The 20,121-nt window shown below is 38.9% G+C and overlaps 1 protein-coding gene across 6 annotated transcripts in view; it reads left to right on the forward strand.

The window, feature by feature from the left end:
- The window catches only part of SEMA5A (semaphorin 5A), a 596,575-nt gene extending 577,569 nt beyond the window's left edge, over positions 1 to 19,006 (forward strand). For all 6 annotated transcript variants that reach the window (XM_074987855.1, XM_074987853.1, XM_074987858.1 and 3 more), the window contains 3 exons: positions 3,915 to 3,962; positions 6,715 to 6,926; positions 12,182 to 19,006. In XM_074987855.1, the coding sequence (XP_074843956.1) occupies positions 3,915 to 3,962; positions 6,715 to 6,926; positions 12,182 to 12,301 (380 nt within the window). In that variant the 3' untranslated portion in view covers positions 12,302 to 19,006. The remainder of the gene's footprint in view (positions 1 to 3,914; positions 3,963 to 6,714; positions 6,927 to 12,181) is intronic.
- Positions 19,007 to 20,121: the final 1,115 nt, after the last annotated feature.

A 20,121-nucleotide genomic window follows, 5' to 3' on the forward strand; every position in this document is an offset into this window, starting at 1 on the left:
TACGTGGACATTCTGGGGTTTCCTGCTAGCCTCCACTACTACCCCTCTCCCTCATTCTGCTGCTTTGGGCAGGTGTGAGGAGTAGCCACATTTGAGACATCAACTGTCCTCCCCTAGTATTGTGTCAAGTACCAAGCAATAGGAAGAATGTTCTGCAGATCTGCCCTTAGATGAATTAGGCAAGGGTGTACTTCAGCTCACATTTTTCTCATCACCAGATGATGCAGTTATACCACGAACCACTTCTTCCCCACCTGATGATTACAAAGTCATCAATACTTGTTAAGAAGGATGGGGACAGCTCTGGATACCCAGCCAGACTTGTGGATATCTTAGCCTTTTCATATTCCTCCCACACAGAGCTCTCAATTAATGAGGCTTTTCTAGAGCCCATCAAGATATTATAGTATCAGAGGGGTAGCCGTGTTAGTCTGGATCTGTAGAGCAACGAAGGGTCCTGTGGCACCTTATAGACTAACAGAAAAGTTTAGAGCATGAGCTTTCGTGAGTTAACTCACTTCTTCAGATGCTGGTCCTGGAAATCTGCAAGGCCAGGTATAAATAGGCCAGAGTAAGGCTGGGGATAATGAGGTTAGCTCAGTCAGGCAGGCTGAGTTGTATTGTCATCAGTAGATCTGGAGGTGTGAACTCCAAGAGAGGGGAAGCTGCTTTTGTATTTAGCCAGCCATTCACAGTCTTTGTTTAATCCTGAGCTGAGGGTATTGAATTTGCAGATGAATTGTAGCTCAGCAATTTCTCTTTGGAGTCTGTTCTTGAAATTTCTTTGCTGCAGGATAGCTACTTTTAAATCTGCTACTGTGTGTCCTGGGAGATTGAAGTGCTCTCCTATGGGTTTTTGTATATTGCCATAATGTAATGTAATGTATGTAATATAATGTAATTTATGCCATCATGTGCCAGCAATGCCCCTCTGCCATATACATCGGACAAACTGGACAGTCCCTACGTAAAAGAATAAATGCACACAAATCAGACATCAGAAATGGCAATATACAAAAACCCATAGGAGAGCACTTCAATCTCCCAGGACACACAGTAGCAGATTTAAAAGTAGCTATCCTGCAGCAAAGAAATTTCAAGAACAGACTCCAAAGAGAAATTGCTGAGCTACAATTCATCTGCAAATTCAATACCCTCAGCTCAGGATTAAACAAAGACTGTGAATGGCTCGCTAAATACAAAAGCAGCTTCCCCTCTCTTGGAGTTCACACCTCCAGATCTACTGATGACAATACAACTCAGCCTGCCTGACTGAGCTAACCTCGTTATCCCCAGCCTTACTCTGGCCTATTTATACCTGGCCTTGCAGATTTCCAGGACCAGCATCTGAAGAAGTGAGTTAACTCACAAAAGCTCATGCTCTAAACTTTTCTGTTAGTCTATAAGGTGCCACAGGACCCTTCGTTGCTCTACAAGATATTATAGTGTTTCTTTCTTCTGGTGGTGGAACAAGTAGAAAGAGTGGATTGTTTCTCCTCATGAGGAGTTGAGCATTTACATACTGAGGATCCTTTGTAGTTTCTACAGCTAATGAGAGAGAAAGAGAGAGAGGCTAAAACACCAGGTTTCAATGCCAAAAGGAAGAGACCAAAGAGCTAGGTAGGAAGTTTGGTAGGAAGTTTTACCTGAGGTCTCCAATTCAGTATTACAATCCAGAAGACAAAAGTGGATCATTGGCCTGTGGGATAGTTTTTAAAGACAAGAATTCTCAATAATGGTAGACGAAGACAAATTAATGGTGAGTTCAGATGAGGATGACTGAAGGTTGGCCTTTGCTTTAGCCATTACTATATAGCAGTGTTCATGGCTGCACTTGTCTGTTTTCTCCAGATATTCAACAGACCTTTCAAGAAAGCCCATTTGAGAATCCTTTGCATTTTTCTGAGAAAATAGATGAGCATCTGCATATGAACTCACCATTAATTTATCTTCCTCTACCACTATGGAGAATTCTTGTCTTTAAAACGGCAAAACAGCTCTATGTTTGCCCTCGGCAGTCCCATTGTATCCATTTTTCATACGTTATACCCTGAACATGTCCAGAAAGAAGGGCAGAAGTTAAGAGATGCCTGGTACCTCTCTCCTCTGCAACTGCTACTTCATCCAGATGGTTTGTTTATCTGAGCATCCACAGGCACAGAGCCCTGTAGCTCCCAGAGCCTGTGGGCTGCAGTTCATTGTTCCCAGTCAATGAGAGCTGCAGGAAGCAGTGACCCAGCCCATACCATTTCCCACAGCTCCCAATGGCTGGAAACAGCAAATCACACTCAGTGGAAGCTAAGGGACTCCATGCCCATGAATGCTTAGGTAAACAAATGATCTGGTATCTCGCCAGAGACTAATATTGATGAATTCTTTGTGGTCCACAGGCTGGAAGTTTCCTACCCCTGATATAGGCAAGATAGATCCTGTAAACGAGCATTTTGACATATTGATCTACTTGTTAGTCATCTCTCCTGTTTCCTACATGACCGTGGGTCATTGGATCTTAAGCACAGTGGAAGTGGGATGCACTTTTCAATGTGTTTCTATTTTTGCTTGCACCACCCTTCTCTGTCTTCAGGGACCATTTTCCTATAACAAACTACTAGAGGATGTGAAATTCCTCCTATTTGTGGGGATTATAGTGGAAATACCCCTGCTTACTGCTACTTCTTAATCCAGAAAGGATAAGTGGGTCTCAGAGCTATTTTAGATCTAAGAAAGCTCAAGTTCCTGAAGAAAATAAAGTTCTGGGTGGTTACTCTGGCTTCCATTATTCCTTCTCTGAATCTGGGGGACTGGGATACTGCCCTTCAATTAAAGGATGCATGTTTGCAAATAGTGATTCATCAGAACCATCAAAAGTTCCTCAAGTTCATGGTAAATTGAACATACATTTCCAGTGCTACCCTTTGGCCCATCAACATTGCCTTACATTAACAAAATTCACGGATTATACTTATCACCCCAAAATGATCTCGACAACACTGGTTGTCTGCTGGTACTAAGCTGTCAGTCAGAGCTGCACTGCTACTCCAGCTGGAGGTTGATGTGATCTCTCAGATCTCCTGCTTCCTTGATCACCGTCTACAGGCCATCCATCTGACAGCCCGGATGGTCCATGGAAGGTGTTGTCTTCTTAATAATTTGATTTTCCAGTTGATTGAAAAGGCAAATATGATTCCCATTGTTTTTTGTCCTACTCTGATCCATTTAACATTTGACAGCTAGGCAGGCAAAGTGTGTCGAGGACACACTTGCCTAGTTCCATGGTTTGAGCACATTTCAGTACACACCTACAAATTTTTAATTGTTACTTCAGACAAATTATGATGACTGGTATGATATAAGTATTCATTTGACACCTCACATGACAGTCTTTATAAATACCATGACAGCAATGTGATGAGGGTAGTGAGTTTGCCAGTCTTGATTGGAATTGCTTTTACATTACAGCAAACACTTTGTCGGTGAGCAAAGAAGGTCTCACAGATCATGCTGATCTGAAGTGAAGCACTGACATTTTTACCGCTAGACTTGGGTCTTCATGCCAGAATGATACTGTTGCACTCCATGACAAACTTGTGAACTTTTTTCCAATTTCACCATTTAGAAGTTAAACATTCTGTGGGGTAAAAGTGGATTGCCACTGAAAGAAGTTTCCTGCCTACAACATCTGCCATTTGTTTAATTTGCAGACAAGACTGAAAAATATTTTTGTTATTTTTCATGGAACCAAACATAGCAAAGATTTGTTTAAGGGGGAGAGGGTGGTTGGTCAGTTTCAACAGGGTGAAAATCGTTTCACACAGCTCTTTATTCACATGCTAATCATACTCTCTATTCATCTGCTTAGTATATCTCCATTATACTTTATCTGCAAATGGTAATTAGCTTATTTGTCTTTCCAGAAATATCAGTAGCGAGATCTAGCAGCATAGAAGAAAAACTATGTGGTGGTAAGTTTTTCTATGCTTTGTAGTGGATTCATTACCTGTATTTTTAAGCTGAATGATTGGTTCCTATTTTTCTCCATTAGTTCCACCTCTTGCTCCCTTCTCTGTTAGTCTTCTTTCTACATGGCATAGTCTCATTACTTACATTTTCCAAGAAAAATCAGGTTTCCTCATTAAATATCTGACTGCCACTGACCACTTTGAGTCAACAGAGTATTCCCAGAAATTCCTACTCTTACTCTTGCTCTCCTGCCTCCTTCTACAGGCAATCACCCTTCTTGATGCAGGAGAAAGCCTATTATAAACAAGCTATTTGCAGAGCAAAAATCTGGAAAGTCACTGCACCAATCCAGGATAATTTTATTGTCCTCCTTTAGGAGTCAAATTAACAAGTCAGCTATCTCTAGCTTATTGTCAGTCAAGCTGCAAAAGTAAAACTGCCACAATATGAACCAACCAGGTCCTGAGCAGGAAGAGAAATTGTTGTTGAAAAATGTAAAAATAAAATAATGCTTTAATTTTTAACAATTGTGCCTCTTAAAAATTTAGCCAAAGTCAACACTCTGGTTGGTTCAATTTTTCATTAAAGGGAACCGAATTCAGCGGGGAAAGTGAAGAAGGCATCTGTGTGTACAGTGGGTTCTGCTCTGAGATTCACTCTGAATTGAGTTTCTGACTTCCTCACTTTTTTACCGTGCTGTGGCCAAAATATAGAAAGTAATTCATGGGGCACTTAAATAAAATAGTGCCCAAGTTAACCAACTAAAACCTGTTTGAAGTGAATAAGTACTGATTTATGTGCCTGCTGAAAATAGACCTATGAAAATGCATTGTTATATTGCAGAGCCACTACCCAGTTTTCAGGAGAGACACTGCAGCCCAGGTCCTGAGACACATGCTTTCCTTTATATTTAATGCTATGATTACATCCTACATATGATTATGTCCTTTTTCTACTTAACCCCACAAGGCAATACAGCTGGTGCTGGCAGATAGCAGCCCCCTGCACCTTCTAGCCACCAGGCAGCAGAGAGACCTCAGCTGGGGAGGATTCTGGAACCCCCGCAGCCGTGGGTGCTGGATCCTCCTCCTTCCCCAGTTTATTGGGGATATTTTTAGTAAAAGTCAGGGACCAGGTCACGGGCATCTGTTATTTTTTTGTTTATTGCCCATGGCATGTCCATGAGTTCTACTACAAAGACCCATGACAAAATTTTAGCCTTAATTAGAATCAATGAGAGTTAGGCACCTATTCTTTTGAAACTCTAGGCCTGTAACCCCTCAATTGGGCACTTTTAGTCAATCAAATGTCAATTTGTGCAAAGACTAAACTGGGCAGTCAGGTTCAAATTTTGAACTACTACTTCATATTCCTTCATTCACCCTTGAAGAAGTGATACAAGGCAATGAATCCCCTTATCTCCAATTCACAAGTAGCTGGTGCCAACTTCTAGCGTATGTTACCTGCTGTCTCTCCTCCCTCTGTGCCATCAGGAGATGAGCATCTGACACCTTCCCAGATTTTCAAAGGATGCCCAGTGACTTGCCTCCCAATTTTACCTTCTGGGGGAGAAGAGAGAGTCACAATATTGTTTAGGGGTGGAGCAAAAGGCAAGATTCCTGCTTATACTACTATACATTTACCTCTCTGGCGAGATGCTCCCGCGTATATTGGACATTGGGAAATCCTTGTTCCTATTTTCCCTACAAAATTACAAAAGTAATTATGCAGTATGGGTAATGTAAGCAACTTGGCCACCCACTGAAGATATAGGAAGAGTGTGGAGGACGACTTGGAGGTGAACGGCATGTTGGAAAAGCACAAGGCCATTTCCCCTGGAAGAACACACGAGTGAAAGGAGACTTTGAGAGCCTTTTAGGGAAAACAAGATGCAGCTATATTTTATTGCTTTTGACCAAACTTACTTGGGTTTCACTTTAGGACTTTTGTTCTCAAGTGTTTCTCTTAGACACTGAGGCTATGTCTAGACTGCAGGCTTCTGCCAATAGAAGTTTTATCGTCAGAGTGCGCATCCAGGCTGCCGCACATCTCTCAAAAGAGATCTTCCAGTCATGAGCGTTCTGTCAACATCCTTGTACATCTCTTTCCATGAGGAAGAAGGAATGTCTTGACAGAGCGGGTTTTCCCAACATTCGGCCACGTGTGGATGGGCCAAATGTTGGGAAAGCCTCTCCCTCCAGAACTGTCAGCAGGGGATATGCAAATGCATTGCACAATTTGTATATCTTTTACGGGCAGTTCTTGGCAATCTAGACACAGCCTGATTATAACATAAAGATTTAGAACAGCAACATACAAGGAGATGATTAAACTCAATAGAAATTAAGTAGTGTAGGTAATGTATCTTTTTAAAATATTAAAGTGGTGATGTTGGATACTTTGCATACAGTTTACAGATCTCAATTTAGGCAGAGATTTTTAAGGCACTTAAGGAAATTCAGTAGTAGTTTGGAGCCTAACTCTTTTGAGCATCTTTTGAAAACCCAGCCATAATCAATACTACAGTACAACAGATGTGGTGATCTAAGGTGATGACAGTGATCTGCAGGGACATAGAATTTATGTTCAATTACAAAAATCTTAGGTGGTTGACATTTCCAAGAAATGCATAACTCCATGAGATACGTTATTTCCTTCTGGATCAAAGCACCTCTTTGTATTTTGGCTAATGTTTCAAAATTCTTATTGTGATTGCCTAAAAGGTAGTGTTGTATTTTGCTATCCATTTTGCAGAGTTCAACATGTTCCACATGATTGCAGTGGGCTTGAGCTGTTCTATACTTGGCTGCCTCCTTACACTACTTGTTTACACTTACTGCCAACGATATCAGCAGCAATCCCATGATGCAACCGTAATCCATCCAGTGTCACCAGCTCCACTTAATACCAGTATCACTAACCATATCAACAAACTGGACAAATACGATTCTGTTGAAGCTATTAAGGTAAGCAATGGATAGAGTTGTCTGTAACACAAAGCTACTTATAACTGTATAAAGTAATTGCAGTGTGCCAAAGGAATCCTGGTTGTACATGAAAGTTAGGCTCAAGATTGTACAAATATTAAATATACAAATATCAGATATTTGAATAACAAAATAGTAATAAATATAGACTTCTTATCACACCAGCCTGTATTACACTGAGGGTCTGTCTGTACAGGGAAGTTATTTCAATATAACAGCCGTTATTTGAAAATAACTTTGCTAGCATCTACACAACGGTTGACTTATTTTGAAACAGGTAGACCTCATTCTATGAGGAATAGCACCTATTGGCTACGTCTACACATGCAGCCAACATCGAAATAGCTTATTTCGATGTTGCGACATCGAAATAGTCTATTTCGATGAATAACGTCTACACATCCTCCAGGGCCGGCAACGTCGATGTTCAACTTCGACGTTGCTCAGCCCAACATCGAAATAGGCGCAGCGAGGGAACGTCTACACGTCAAAGTAGCACACATCAAAATAGGGATGCCAGGCACAGCTGCAGACAGGGTCACAGGGCGGACTCAACAGCCAGCCGCTCCCTTAAAGGGCCCCTCCCAGACACAGTTGCACTAAACAACACAAGATACACAGAGCTGACAACTGGTTGCAGACCCTGTGCCTGCAGCATAGATCCCCAGCTGCCGCAGAAGCAGCCAGAAGCCCTGGGCTAAGGGCTGCTGCCCACGGTGACCATAGAGCCCCGCAGGGGCTGGAGAGAGAGCATCTCTCAACCCCCCAGCTGATGGCCGCCATGGAGGACCCAGCAATTTCGATGTTGCGGGACGCGGATCGTCTACACGGTCCCTACTTCGACGTTGAACATCGAAGTAGGGCGCTATTCCTATCTCCTCATGAGGTTAGCGACTTCGACGTCTCGCCGCCTAACGTCGAAGTTAACTTCGAAATAGCGCCTGATGCGTCTACACGCGTCGGGCGCTATTTCGAAGTTGGTGCCGCTACTTTGAAGTAGCGTGCATGTGTAGACGCAGCTATTTAGAAATAGCTATTTCAAAACAGGGGCTGTGTAGGCAGGGAATAAAGCTGATTTTGAAATAAGCCATATTGTATCTAATGGCTGTATTTTGAAATAGGCTCTGCTTTGTGTAGACACTCTCTTTTGAAACACCTGAGAGCTATTTCGAAATTCATTTTGTGTGTAGCCGCATTATTTTGAAATAAATTATTCCAGAATATCTCTTCGGCTATAGCTACACTACATTCCCCTTTCGGAGGAGGAATGCAAATAAGGAAGATGAAAAATGTAAATGAAGCTCTGATTTACAAATCTTGTGCTTTGTTTGTAAAATCTCGCATGATCTCATTTCTGGAAGAGACTTTTCTGAAAGCAAAAACAGCCATGTAGATGGTGTTCCTTCAGAAAAAATAACCATTTTCAAAAGAACCCTTTTTCCTGAAACAAAATACATGGCTGTTTTTGCTTCCAGAAAAGTCTCTTCCGGAAACTCGTTCCGAAAAGATTATGCAAATGAGGTGTGAGTTTGTAAATCAGCACTTCATTTGCACTTTTGACCTCCCTTATTTGCATTTCTCCTCTGAAAGGAGAATTCGGTACAGAGGCAGCCTTCCAGAATAGCTTATTTCAAAATAATGCTGCACTGTAGACACATCCTGATGTTCTTACAGGTTGAACCTCTGTAGTTGAGCACACTCTCATCCAGAAACATCCATAATCTGGCATGTTTTAGTTAGCCAGATTACCACTTATCATGGGTGTGGCCAAGTTTGTTTACAACTGCCAGTCTTGGTTTTCAGTGTTCTTCGCTGTTATTTAATTATAATTTACTCTAAATGTCTTCTAAGAGCCCAGAGGTCCAAAAAAAATTGCAATAAAAACTGACAAATCACATACAATCAAGTATTTAATTTGTCAGTTTTTATTGCATTTTTTTTTGTATGGATCTCTGTATTTATCAATGTCAGTCTGTACTGGAAATGCTATTGATGTGATGAAGCGGGTCTGTCCCACGAAAGCTCATCACCAAATAAATTATTTTGTTAGTCTTTAAAGTGCTCTATTACTGCTTTTTTGTTTTCTAAGAACCCAATAAGAAATAGAAGTGTTGGTAATGCTGCTAGACAATATTGACCTCCCATGGTCTGGCAAATTCTCTTGTTCAGCACTGGTCATTTTCCAAGGGTGCTAGACTAGAGAGGTTCAACCTGTACCACTTATTGCTGAGATGTATAATTTGTGTACCACTGACCTTTGTACAAAGAAATCAGACTGTTGTTCAAGTGTTTTCTTTGAAATTATTTTTCTCACATATCTAATATAAAAAGTAGATATGGACCTTAACAACCGTAATGATCCCTAATGGAGTTTTTCCATTAATTTAAATAGTAGCCAGCAACAACTTCTGCCCACTTTCCCATGCTACGTGTATGTGATTTACCTAGTGAATGTATTTTTTTTTATCAGTGACTTTCAAGAAAACATAAAATTATCATTGATAAAGTCTGCAGCTGACAAACATTAAAGGAAAGGTACATAATGAAGAGGAAAGAGATACAGGGTGATCTGGGTTACTTTGTAAATTAGGCTCAGGCAAACAAATATGTGTTTTATTATGGCCAAATATGAAGCCATATGTCTAAACACAAAGAACGCAGGTCTTACTCACAGAATGGGGGACCTAATCCTGGCAAGCAATGACTCTTGAGAGAACTTGACATTCATGGTGGGTAAGCAGCTGAACATGAGCTCTTGATGCTATGGCCAAAAGGGCTAATATAATCATTGATTTATGTAAATAGAGAATATTGAGTTGTAGTGGGGAGGTTATATTACTTGAATATTTGACCATGATGTGCGCAGTTTAGATGCGAGTTGAAAAATTGGAAAGGTTCAGAGGAGAGTTACACAGAGATGGAAAGGAGTGATTTTATCACAGTTTATGCATACTTACCTGGGGAACAAATGTTTAGTAATGCACTAATCAGTCCAACAAACAAACCTTTAATAAGATCCAGTGGCTCAAAGTTGGAGTTAGATAAATTCAGACCGGAAATAAGTTACATATTTTTAACAGTGAAGCATATGGTAGATTATCCTCACTGGCAATGGATGTCTCTTGAAAAGATATTCTCTAATTCAAATAGGAATTCATTTAGGGAAGTTCTGTAGCTAGTGTTATGCAAGAGGTCCGACTAAATGATCACAGTGGTCCCTTCTGCCTTATAATCTTTCAAACAAATTTGTGATGGTTCAGGTTTTCAACTGATGTTAGTATGCATAGCACAGTGCCAATGACATGAGGCTTCAAGATTCAAAAAGTTAAAGCTATACAATGGGTAAAGTATCAATTGTCAACATGTTACATCACACGTTAAAATAAATGAAGTAAAATTCCCTAAATCAAATTATAAAAAGTTCTGAAGTGTAATTTTTCTCATTTTGTCTCTCTGAAATTTTTATGGCCATCAATGGAAATGATTTTCATCTTTATGTGTACGTGTATGATAAATTTCATTCATCACTTTCTACCTATAATAAATTTAGTCATAATAACAGAGACGTAGCCGTATTAGTCTGTATCCTAACAAAAGAAAACAGTAGTCATGCAGCACTTGAAAGACTAACAAAATTTATTAGATGATGAGCTTTCGTGGGGCAGACCCACTTCGTCAGAGACTCTGGAAGAATTCCACAGAGACTTTAACAACCTGCACCACACCATCCCAATGAGGAATTATGTAGAAAGATACAGCCGAAAGAGAACCTGCTGCAGAAGGTTATAAAATGGAAGCTACCACTGTTTGGGCGTATTTGCAGAATGAATGACGAAAGAAAAATCAAGACCCTGGTATAGAGCCTAATGGATGGTTTGAATAGGAGAGACAGACCCCACAGAGAATGAGTAGATGATGTAGTAGATTGGTGGAGAGCTAGTCTACAGAAACTAAGCCACTCCGCACTGGACAGGGAAAGATGGAAAGGAATAGAAGAGAGACATCAGACACCAATGGGCACTAAGCCCACAGTTATTGATGATGACAATGACCCCACCGTCTATCTCAGCCTTGACCATTCCACACGAGAGATAAATTGCCTGGACACCACAGTACAAGTCACTGATGGCCAGATCAATACTACTCTCTACCAGAAACTCACTGACTGCTACTCTTATCTTCATGCCTCCAGCTTCCATCCAGCACACACCGCACGATCCATTGTTTATAGTCAAGCCCTTAGATACAACTGCATCTGCGCCAGTCCTACTGACAGAGACCAAAAACTTCAAGCTCTCTAGCAAGCATTCATAAAACTTAATTACCCTCCGGGAGAATTAAAAAAGTAGATTGACAGGGCCAGATGAATGCACAGAAACCAACTGCTTCAAGATAGATCTGAAGAAGTGGATCTGCTCCACGAAAGCTCATCATCTAAAAAATTTAATCATGACAAGTGTACTTATAACCTTATAAGACAGCTCTCTATTGCAAAATTCCTAACGTATGCAACATTGGGAACAAGAATACTACCTAGCCAGGTATATTCAGATTATAGAACTTATGTGCTATAGCACAATTTTGTGAAGAGTTTGTGAAATCCTGGCTAATGAATCTTTCTTTTTTACTTTGGCCATTTGTTTCTGAAATTAAAAAAAAAAAAACAAGAAAATTAGCAAATAAAGATTTTGCATTTGAATTGATTGGGATTGACACTCCATCTTATTTAGGAATTTTTTAAAATTCCACTGGACACCCAACTGCATGTTTAAGTGCCTAAATACTTTTGCAAATATAGCCCTAAAATGCCTAAATTATTTTAAATGGAGTTTAGACTGCTAAGTCACATAGTTGTTCTTTAAAATTTTATTAAAAATTAGTATAAAATACTAGACTCAAGGAATGCATATGTTAGAGAGTCATTATACAAAAAGTCTAAGTCTACAAAGATGTACAGAACTATTTTGACAATGCAAATATGATAAGAAAGAAGAATATATAGTATAGTAACCTACATGTTTTTATCTAAAATTGGAAGGGAAATAATATATAAGATTATACTGTTGTCTTGGAACAATTTTGTATGCTGTCATGTAATTAAGGACTTTAATGTAACATATGTACATGCAACAGGGGCACTCTGTTTGTATCTTTCTTTGAATCTGTGACTGTACTAAAATTATCTTATTAAAATTCTACTTTATATGTTTTACATTTTGTTATTCTTTTTCTAGGCATTTAACAAAAATAACCTGATCCTGGAGGAGAGAAACAAATACTTCAATCCACATCTTACCACAAAGACCTATTCTAATGCCTATTTTACAGATCTCAATAATTACGATGAGTACTAATGGACTTATGTATTTTCTGGTCTCTGGTAACTCTCCAATACTCCAGAGCCTGTGCTACATGTTCGCTCATGTGTTTGAGGCTTCAGAGGTGAAGTTTGGAGACATTTCAAGCACACTCCAAGCCATCAGTGTCCCATTGCTGCCAAAAACAAACAAACAAAAACACCTGTATGTGATAGGATGTTCCTGTTTGCAAGAATGAACAGTTGGCTTGCAGTATGGAGTGCAGATTTAGTACCTGGGCATAGAGTAATGAGTCTTGAGGAGTATATCACTTTGTTTGCATTCAGTCAGATTTTGGAGAACTAATTTATTGAGTTTTTCTGAAGACTATCTTGCACTTGAAGAGGATGCCTGGAATATGACTTCTATTTTTTTTTGGACATTGTCATCTTGTTTCCATTAAGTCTGAGGAGAAAACTCTGCATCTAGGAGTGAGGCTCTCTGAGGGGTCTTCCTTCCATTTTACTGTTTAAAAAAGTCATAACATGCTGACTAAAATGATGGGGAGAAATTTGGCTGAACAAATAACTCCAAATACTCCAGAGTTCATCTTCTTGGACCAGGAAGTGTTCTGGCTGAATTTTTGGAGGTTTTCCGGCTGTTGAGATCTTGAAGCAAACAGAAGAAGATACACTTCTTGTGACACAAAGGGAAATCTGCACAATAAATGGTTCAAAGTTGTGAGATAATTTGAGCCTTCATCTTGTTTATTTTAGTTTCGGGGAGGTTATGTTTGAACATTTTCTGCATGTCGTTAGTAACCTAGTATTCTTGCAGTGTACAGACTTGCATGATTCATGGCATTCCAAAGATGACTTCTCCTCAGAGGGTGCATATAGAACCCACTTGTCTAGTCTGCTGTAGCATCCAAAATATGCCAACAAATGGCAGAAAACAACTTTACCATGATTTATCCACCACATCCTTGCCTTGCCACTCCTGGGAACATATGCCCAATAATAGAACTGATTTCCTTTCCACAACTCCTTCTATACACACACCTGTTTGAAAGCAACAAAAAGAAGAAAAAGAAACAGATGTGTTATGAAAAGCATTATTTTCATCTTTTTGATGTTTCCAATCCATAATCAACCTATGCCAGGACCATTAATATTGTAGTTTAAAGTGAGCTTCCTTTGAAGCTCATTGTTGTGAATATTTTGCATACTAGCTGCGTTTTAAGCTGTCACTTTTAAAACCTCGTGCAATGGCAGGTGAGGAAACAGTAGAAGTCTTCAGATGTTGGCACCATTTCTCTTCATCTCCTCTTCACCCATCTGTAACATTTTCTTTTTCAGAAGAGAAATTCCTGGTGTACCATTGAAATGAAAATGGCAGGGGTGTATGACATTTGTTCATCTTGGACTGCTGAACCATATCTATCACAAAAGGAACATTTCAAAGGTTTTTACGTGCTATTCTCAAAGACTTCCTAAACAATATTAAAAAGTGAAAATGAAAGTTTAAATTATTGCCTGGTTTTCATCTATATATATCATGACAAGATTGCCACAGCAGAAGTTTCTAAAGTGGGGTTGGTAGGGGAGAGGGGAGAAGATGCAAAGAGAAGCTGTTTCAACACAGGACAGCCTGTGATCTTTAAATGATAGAGAGATGCAAAAAGAAAAGGTTTGCAAAGGCAAATGTTAGAATATAATGATTTAAAATTCTATAAGGAAAAGCTATTCAAAAATACCAAGGACCATGGAATTTTGTGTAAGGGCATGTTTGTGTGCATGAATTTAGTGGCCCTGTAACTCACATGGCACGTTTCTGGTCTGATTATGGAGATAATTCCCCAAAATGTGTGTAGTGAGCAATACTTTTGAATTGGAATAGGTTCAAATACCATACTGTAATTTGGTTCAGTGAAAATAATTAAGATTGGTTTCCTAAGTGGTTCCACTGGACTATTTTCAGTGTTCATTTTAACTGTCAATTAAAAATAAATCCTCTGCTCTCAGACAGGTTCACACCAAGAAATGTGGTGGCACTAATCCCCTTTTATCAACCATTGTAATACTGTACCTTTGATTTGTTTCCTCTTAAGAAACTGCCTGAGACATTTATTTCCCTAAGGAAAGATAAAATTACCTTTGCAAGAAGATTCAATAGAATGAAGATAGGGGAACTTTCCAAATGATGGCCAATTTAGTATTAGTATCACTGCTGTTGCTGCTGCAAAATAAACTCTTAATTTCAATAATATAAAGAAAATAAAATTTGTGTTGCTGTCACTGCCTGAAAATAAACAAAAACAAAAAAAACAAAACTAGAAGTCCCAGTCTTCCTTACTTCTCTACCAACGTAAGTGTTCGGCTGGCTTCCATATATTAGATGTGTCTTATTAGTTATTAGGGCTATGGGTTTTTAAAATATTTGAAGTATTTATCTTTTTAGTTTTAATCTTTTTATTAAAATTATCTGAAATGAGTCCATGTTTTACTCAGCAGTAATTTTCAGAAGTTATATAGATATATCGGCCATTCCATGTGCAGGTATATACACAGTTTTAGATCTATGACAGTAATACCCAAGGGATAAATTGTGAATCTGTATGATTAATTGTATTTAGCTTTCCCTGTACTCACCCGCTAATCCATTTCCCACAGGATTCAGTCCTTCCTAATAAACTGACATGTTTAAAAAAAAATAAATCAACCTGCCGAAGAAATATTTGCTTCTTTATTCCCCAGTTTACCTTTTCCTCAGGCCCAAGGCAGTAATTAGCCCTGTACATGCCCCACCCCAACCAAAAAAAATGTTTTACATCTGCCATCTCATGACCCTTCGGGAGAAGAAATTACATCTTCCTATCACTGGAAAGGGGAGATCCAAGTTTCCCAGTGATACTAGTCTTGCAAGATCTTAAGAATCAGACTTTAAAGCTGTTACATTTTTGAGTGTAGAAAAGTGTATTGGTTAATTTAGAGGTATTTAAAACATATTAATTATGCCTATTTGTTCTGCCTCTGGAACCTGCACAGTTGCGCATATGACAGTAACGGAGCCTTGAAGTTGGAGGAATACAAAAATAATACCCCAATCAGATTTTCTTTTTAATTGTTTAGCCATTTCCTTAGAAGTTTATGCTGTAAAATTGGTAGGGGACACATTCAGATGTGAAGTAGGTTTCTGGTATGTATCTAAATGCACAGGAAAATCTTTCTCTTTTAACTATTAAAGTTTGAATTTATGAAATCCTGTGGACACTTGCATGCAGTTCTCATGTACGCCAGTGATCCTAGACTGCATTTGTACAAGGGAAAAATTTGGCCCTAGACTATTGTTCTTTCCTTCAGAGGAAAATTTAAGTCCCTGACCCCTCAAAGTCCTTTCAGCTCTTGCACAGATTTTTGTGAACAACACTGGTTCTTTCTCTTTATGTTCATTTAAATACTTTCTTTCATTTTGAACTTAAGTTTAAATGAGAGTAAGGCTAAAGTTTAAAATAAAAATTTATCCAGAAGTGGCCAAAATATCTTATTTTACACCAGCAACTTCTTTTTTCTATGTAATACCAGTGCATAAGAAAAAAGATTGAAAAACTTAGCATAGTAAAGCCTGTGTTTTCATTCAATAGTTCAAATAACAACTTGGGGCTTGATTCAGTATGAGATACATGGGAATATACTACTCACTTGCTTGGAAAATCCATTACTATGCTTTCAGATTGTATCTTGGACTTCAGTTTGAATCTGAAAACCTTTATGTTCATCTAAGCTTACTATATAAGCTTTCCTTTCTGTATTCTGATATTTCTGTTGTTGCCTGCTGGGGAAACAATATGGCACAAAGAAAAATAAGATTTTTTGTATGGAGTTTGATTTTTCGTAGGAGAGCAGGAAATAGAAGTGTGTTGAAATGGCAATGATTTTCTATTATATGAAATAGTGCTAATTAAAATCCTGGAAAGGTATGGAATACTATTCACCATACAGGGAAGTAGTTGGAAACAGAATCACACAGCAGCCTGAGTGAAGTTTCAATTTGACGTAAATTAAAGAGTCACAAGGCAATGTCATTAAAGAAAAAGATGCTCAGCACCTTGGATCACATCGGCATGTAAAACAGAAAAAAATTGTAGGATTTAGTTTATAAGAAATATTAACAAAAAGACACAATCAAAATAGTTTGCATACACTAATTAAGTCTCCAATTCAGTATAAGCCTTTGCTTATATTTAAGCAGATGAATTTCCCTCCCTGCCAAAATAAACAAATGCTTAAACTGAACTGTTTTCTGGATTGGGGCCTAAGACCCCAAATCCTGCAAACACTTTGAGCACATATCTAAATTTACTGCCATTTAAGTAACACCATCAAGGTGAATTTTACTATTCAGAAACTGCTTAAAGTGTTTACAAGATTCAGAGCAAAGTTGCTATTTCTTTCTCTAAGGCCGTGTCTGCACGAGATGGTTTTGTTGACAACACCTGGGGTGCATCCAGTTTCCCAAGGCATTCTGTCCAGAGTAAATCACCAAAATGCAGCAGTTTTGTCAACATCTGTATCCCACTCCCCACGAGAGAGAACGCCTCTGTCGTCAGATCTCTGTCGACAGAAAGCTGGTCTGGATGCTCCAGGTGGCCCCCTGTTGACAGACAGGGCTTCTGGGACACAGCAGCCCTGTTCTGCTGTGCTTCCAGTTGCCTGTTTTGTCAAGAAAGTAACTGGGCAGTTTGGCTGTGATCTGCCAACACAAACTGTGTCAGAAGATATCTTCAGACAAAAACTTCTGGCAACAAATTGCTGTAATCTAGACATAGCCTAAGAGCCCAGAGACAGAACAAGGACAACTGGGGTGATAGTGAACATCAAAAATGAATTTGCTGAAAGTTGGTTTAAAATGTGCATTTCAATATTAGAGAATGCATGCGTGTTTATAGCGTGGGATAGCTGCATTCTTTTTTTCCTAAATAAGATGAATTTAAAACAGAATATTTTTGATTTAAAAACATAATCTCCCAAATTAAGTGTTGATCTGGGATCTATCATGTTTTGTTTCCTTTTGTTATTTTAAAAGGAACTTGCATTCAAGTCATACAAGAACATAAGTTTGCTTGGTGGATATTTAATACCTAGAAATTCTTACTAATCTCATTGCTTCCAGCCATATACTGATATTTAAATTTCTCTCTCATATTCTTTGCTTAGTTATAGATACAGGTCCCGTTTTTCCTCTTTGTTTTTGCAGAGATGCTATTGGGAGTTAAATTTTGACATGCTGTGTGTTAGTCTTGCATAAGAAGTTGAGAAAGTTTCATGTCTTCAGACTTCTAAAATTACAGTGGACAGAATGCTAGAAAATGTATGGCTGGGAATTATCCAGCACTGGTAGAGAGAGAGAGAGACAGAGAGAGAGAGAATCAGTGATCAAATATGTTTTTCCACTTATGTGTGGGGGTTTTGTTTGGTGGGAGGTTTACTGTTGTTGCTGTTGTTTTGGTGATTCTGTAACTGAGATGATATGACAAGGGAATTCATTAAACTCACAGTCTAAAGTTAAAGGTTTTTGAGATGGAAGATTCGGCAGATATTTCAACACCAATAATCAAAGGAAGTGAGATTGGAATTAGGTGGAAGTGTAAATTGATGGTTTGGTAAATTCATTATTTAAATTGCACGCAAACTTTAAGACCTTTGCATGAATGAGCTTTTCCAAATTGGCAAAAGCAGACATATTCAACCCTTATCACTTGACTTGTCAGGCATATCAGGTAGCCTAGAATACCTCAAGAGGTCTCTTCTGGTCCTAACCTTATATGATTCTATGATAGTCTATCAAACATACCTCTCTCCTTCTAATCCATTCATTTCAATGGATATTCAGCTGAAAACTTAGGCCACAATATGTCCCTGACTCGGCAGCAGTAAGGAAATGAATAGAATGAGTAATTCTCAGTAGGAAATTAAATGTAAGAGAATCAGAGTCTTTTAGAAGTGGCAAGGGGGCTGAAATATATGCATTTCAGATGGTAGTTTTTGTCTTTTTAATTAAAGTCCCCTCATTTTCTGTCTTTTGCACCTTACACCTTCCCAGACCAACATTGTTGTCTTCAGTCTCCTGTCTGACTCTGAACACAGCTCTCCTTCACTAAAGGTTTGTCTACCTGAGAAATGTATGGAGATTTAAATAAATGTACTATTTTAAACCAGTTTAGTGGGTGGACACCCAATCCAAAGGGGGAGAATGTAGCTGGTAGTTACTTGTGTCTTTTGTTTCTCACTGGAAAAAAATAATCAGAAAATCTGAACCAGTGGAATCCTCATCTTTAGAGAAATTGAATAGCTTGGAAGGTACAGAATTAACACCTAGATTGTAGTCACTCCAATATCTACCAGCCATGTTTGCTGACTCCTAATTACATGGGTCTCAAATAATTCTCCTCTCTCTTAGCTGCAGAATGGACATTGATTAAAAGTAACATAATACAATTTCCAATCAAATCATTTAATGGGGCTTTAAGATTTCATCTTGTAAGTAAAAATTTGAAGTTTGAAATATATTTGCTTTTACACCTTGGCTACGTCTACACTAGCCCAAAACTTTGAAATGGACATGCAAATGGCCATTTTGAAGTTTACTAATGAAGCACTGAAATACATATTCAGTGCCTCATTAGCATATGGGCGGCCTCGGCACTTCAAAATTGACGCGGCTCGCCGCCGCGCAGCTCGTCCAGACGGGGCTCCTTTTTGAAAGGACCCCACCTACTTCGAAGTCCCCTTATTCCCATCTGCTCACAGGAATAAGGGGACTTCGAAGTAGCCGGGGTTCCTTTTGAAAAGGAGCCCCATCCGGACGAGCCATGCGGCAGCGAGTGTAGACACGGCCCTTATGTCCTGAAAAACGTTTTCTTTTTTTTTAGGAACCTTTTCAGTAGTCTAGCGTCTATAAAGGGTTATTTTTGAAAGCAACATACCAAGGAGGCAAATCATAGAAATCTATCTGTAAGAATTTCACAAATAACAATTGCTGAAAAGAAATGTGATTGCTTCATGTAGAAATGAGGTAAATTAACCCTGCCCAGACCCTTACAGGGATGAAGTTCAGATGCCTTTGCAAAAGCTTCCAGGAATGAAGTGCAAGATAGCTTCCATTTCAAGGGAAGCATGCTACAGAATGGCTAAAGCACATGAGAAAGTGTAGAGATCTGTTCTAAGACTGTTCTAAGAACAATTCCTTTAAAGACTTTACAATTATTTTGAATTTACAGTGATTAGAACTAAAACCATCCCAGCCAATGAGCTTTGCAGACCTTCAATGTAAATAAAATGTCCCAGGGCCCACCAGTGGATTAACCTGATTGGCCACATGCTGAAGGTTGCTGATTCCTGCTCCATCTTATTTACTTCCTCTTACAAGTATTTAATGACAATATTAAATAAGATGGCAGAAGTATGTAGTGGGGTACAGCAAAGTTAGGCGAGGATCTATCGGGACATTTATCGTTGTCCTTGCTTTGTATAACAATTATCTACTGATAGACTAGTCTTGCTACCTGTGCCTTTTTTGTTCAGATAAGTTTTTTTTTTCCCCTCCTAAGAAACAAGATCAACTACTTTACTAATGCCCACCCAAATGGCAGGGGCAAGTCCTTTGTTACAATTTGTGTAATTCTGTAGACAAGGAAGAAGTCACTCAAGTGTGTCTAGATTGATTTTCTTTAAATGCATGCAATGTGTTGCTCATAGTTCAGTAAGTCTCCAGGGCCACAATTCAGGACATGCTGGAAGTCATACATGTGGTTATGTGCTATCCTGAATTATGGTCAAAGTGACAAATCTGAAAAGCTGTTAAGTTCTTACAGAGCT

This window comes from Carettochelys insculpta, chromosome 2 (genome assembly GCF_033958435.1).
Source record: "Carettochelys insculpta isolate YL-2023 chromosome 2, ASM3395843v1, whole genome shotgun sequence".
Classification (NCBI taxonomy): domain Eukaryota; kingdom Metazoa; phylum Chordata; order Testudines; family Carettochelyidae; genus Carettochelys; species Carettochelys insculpta.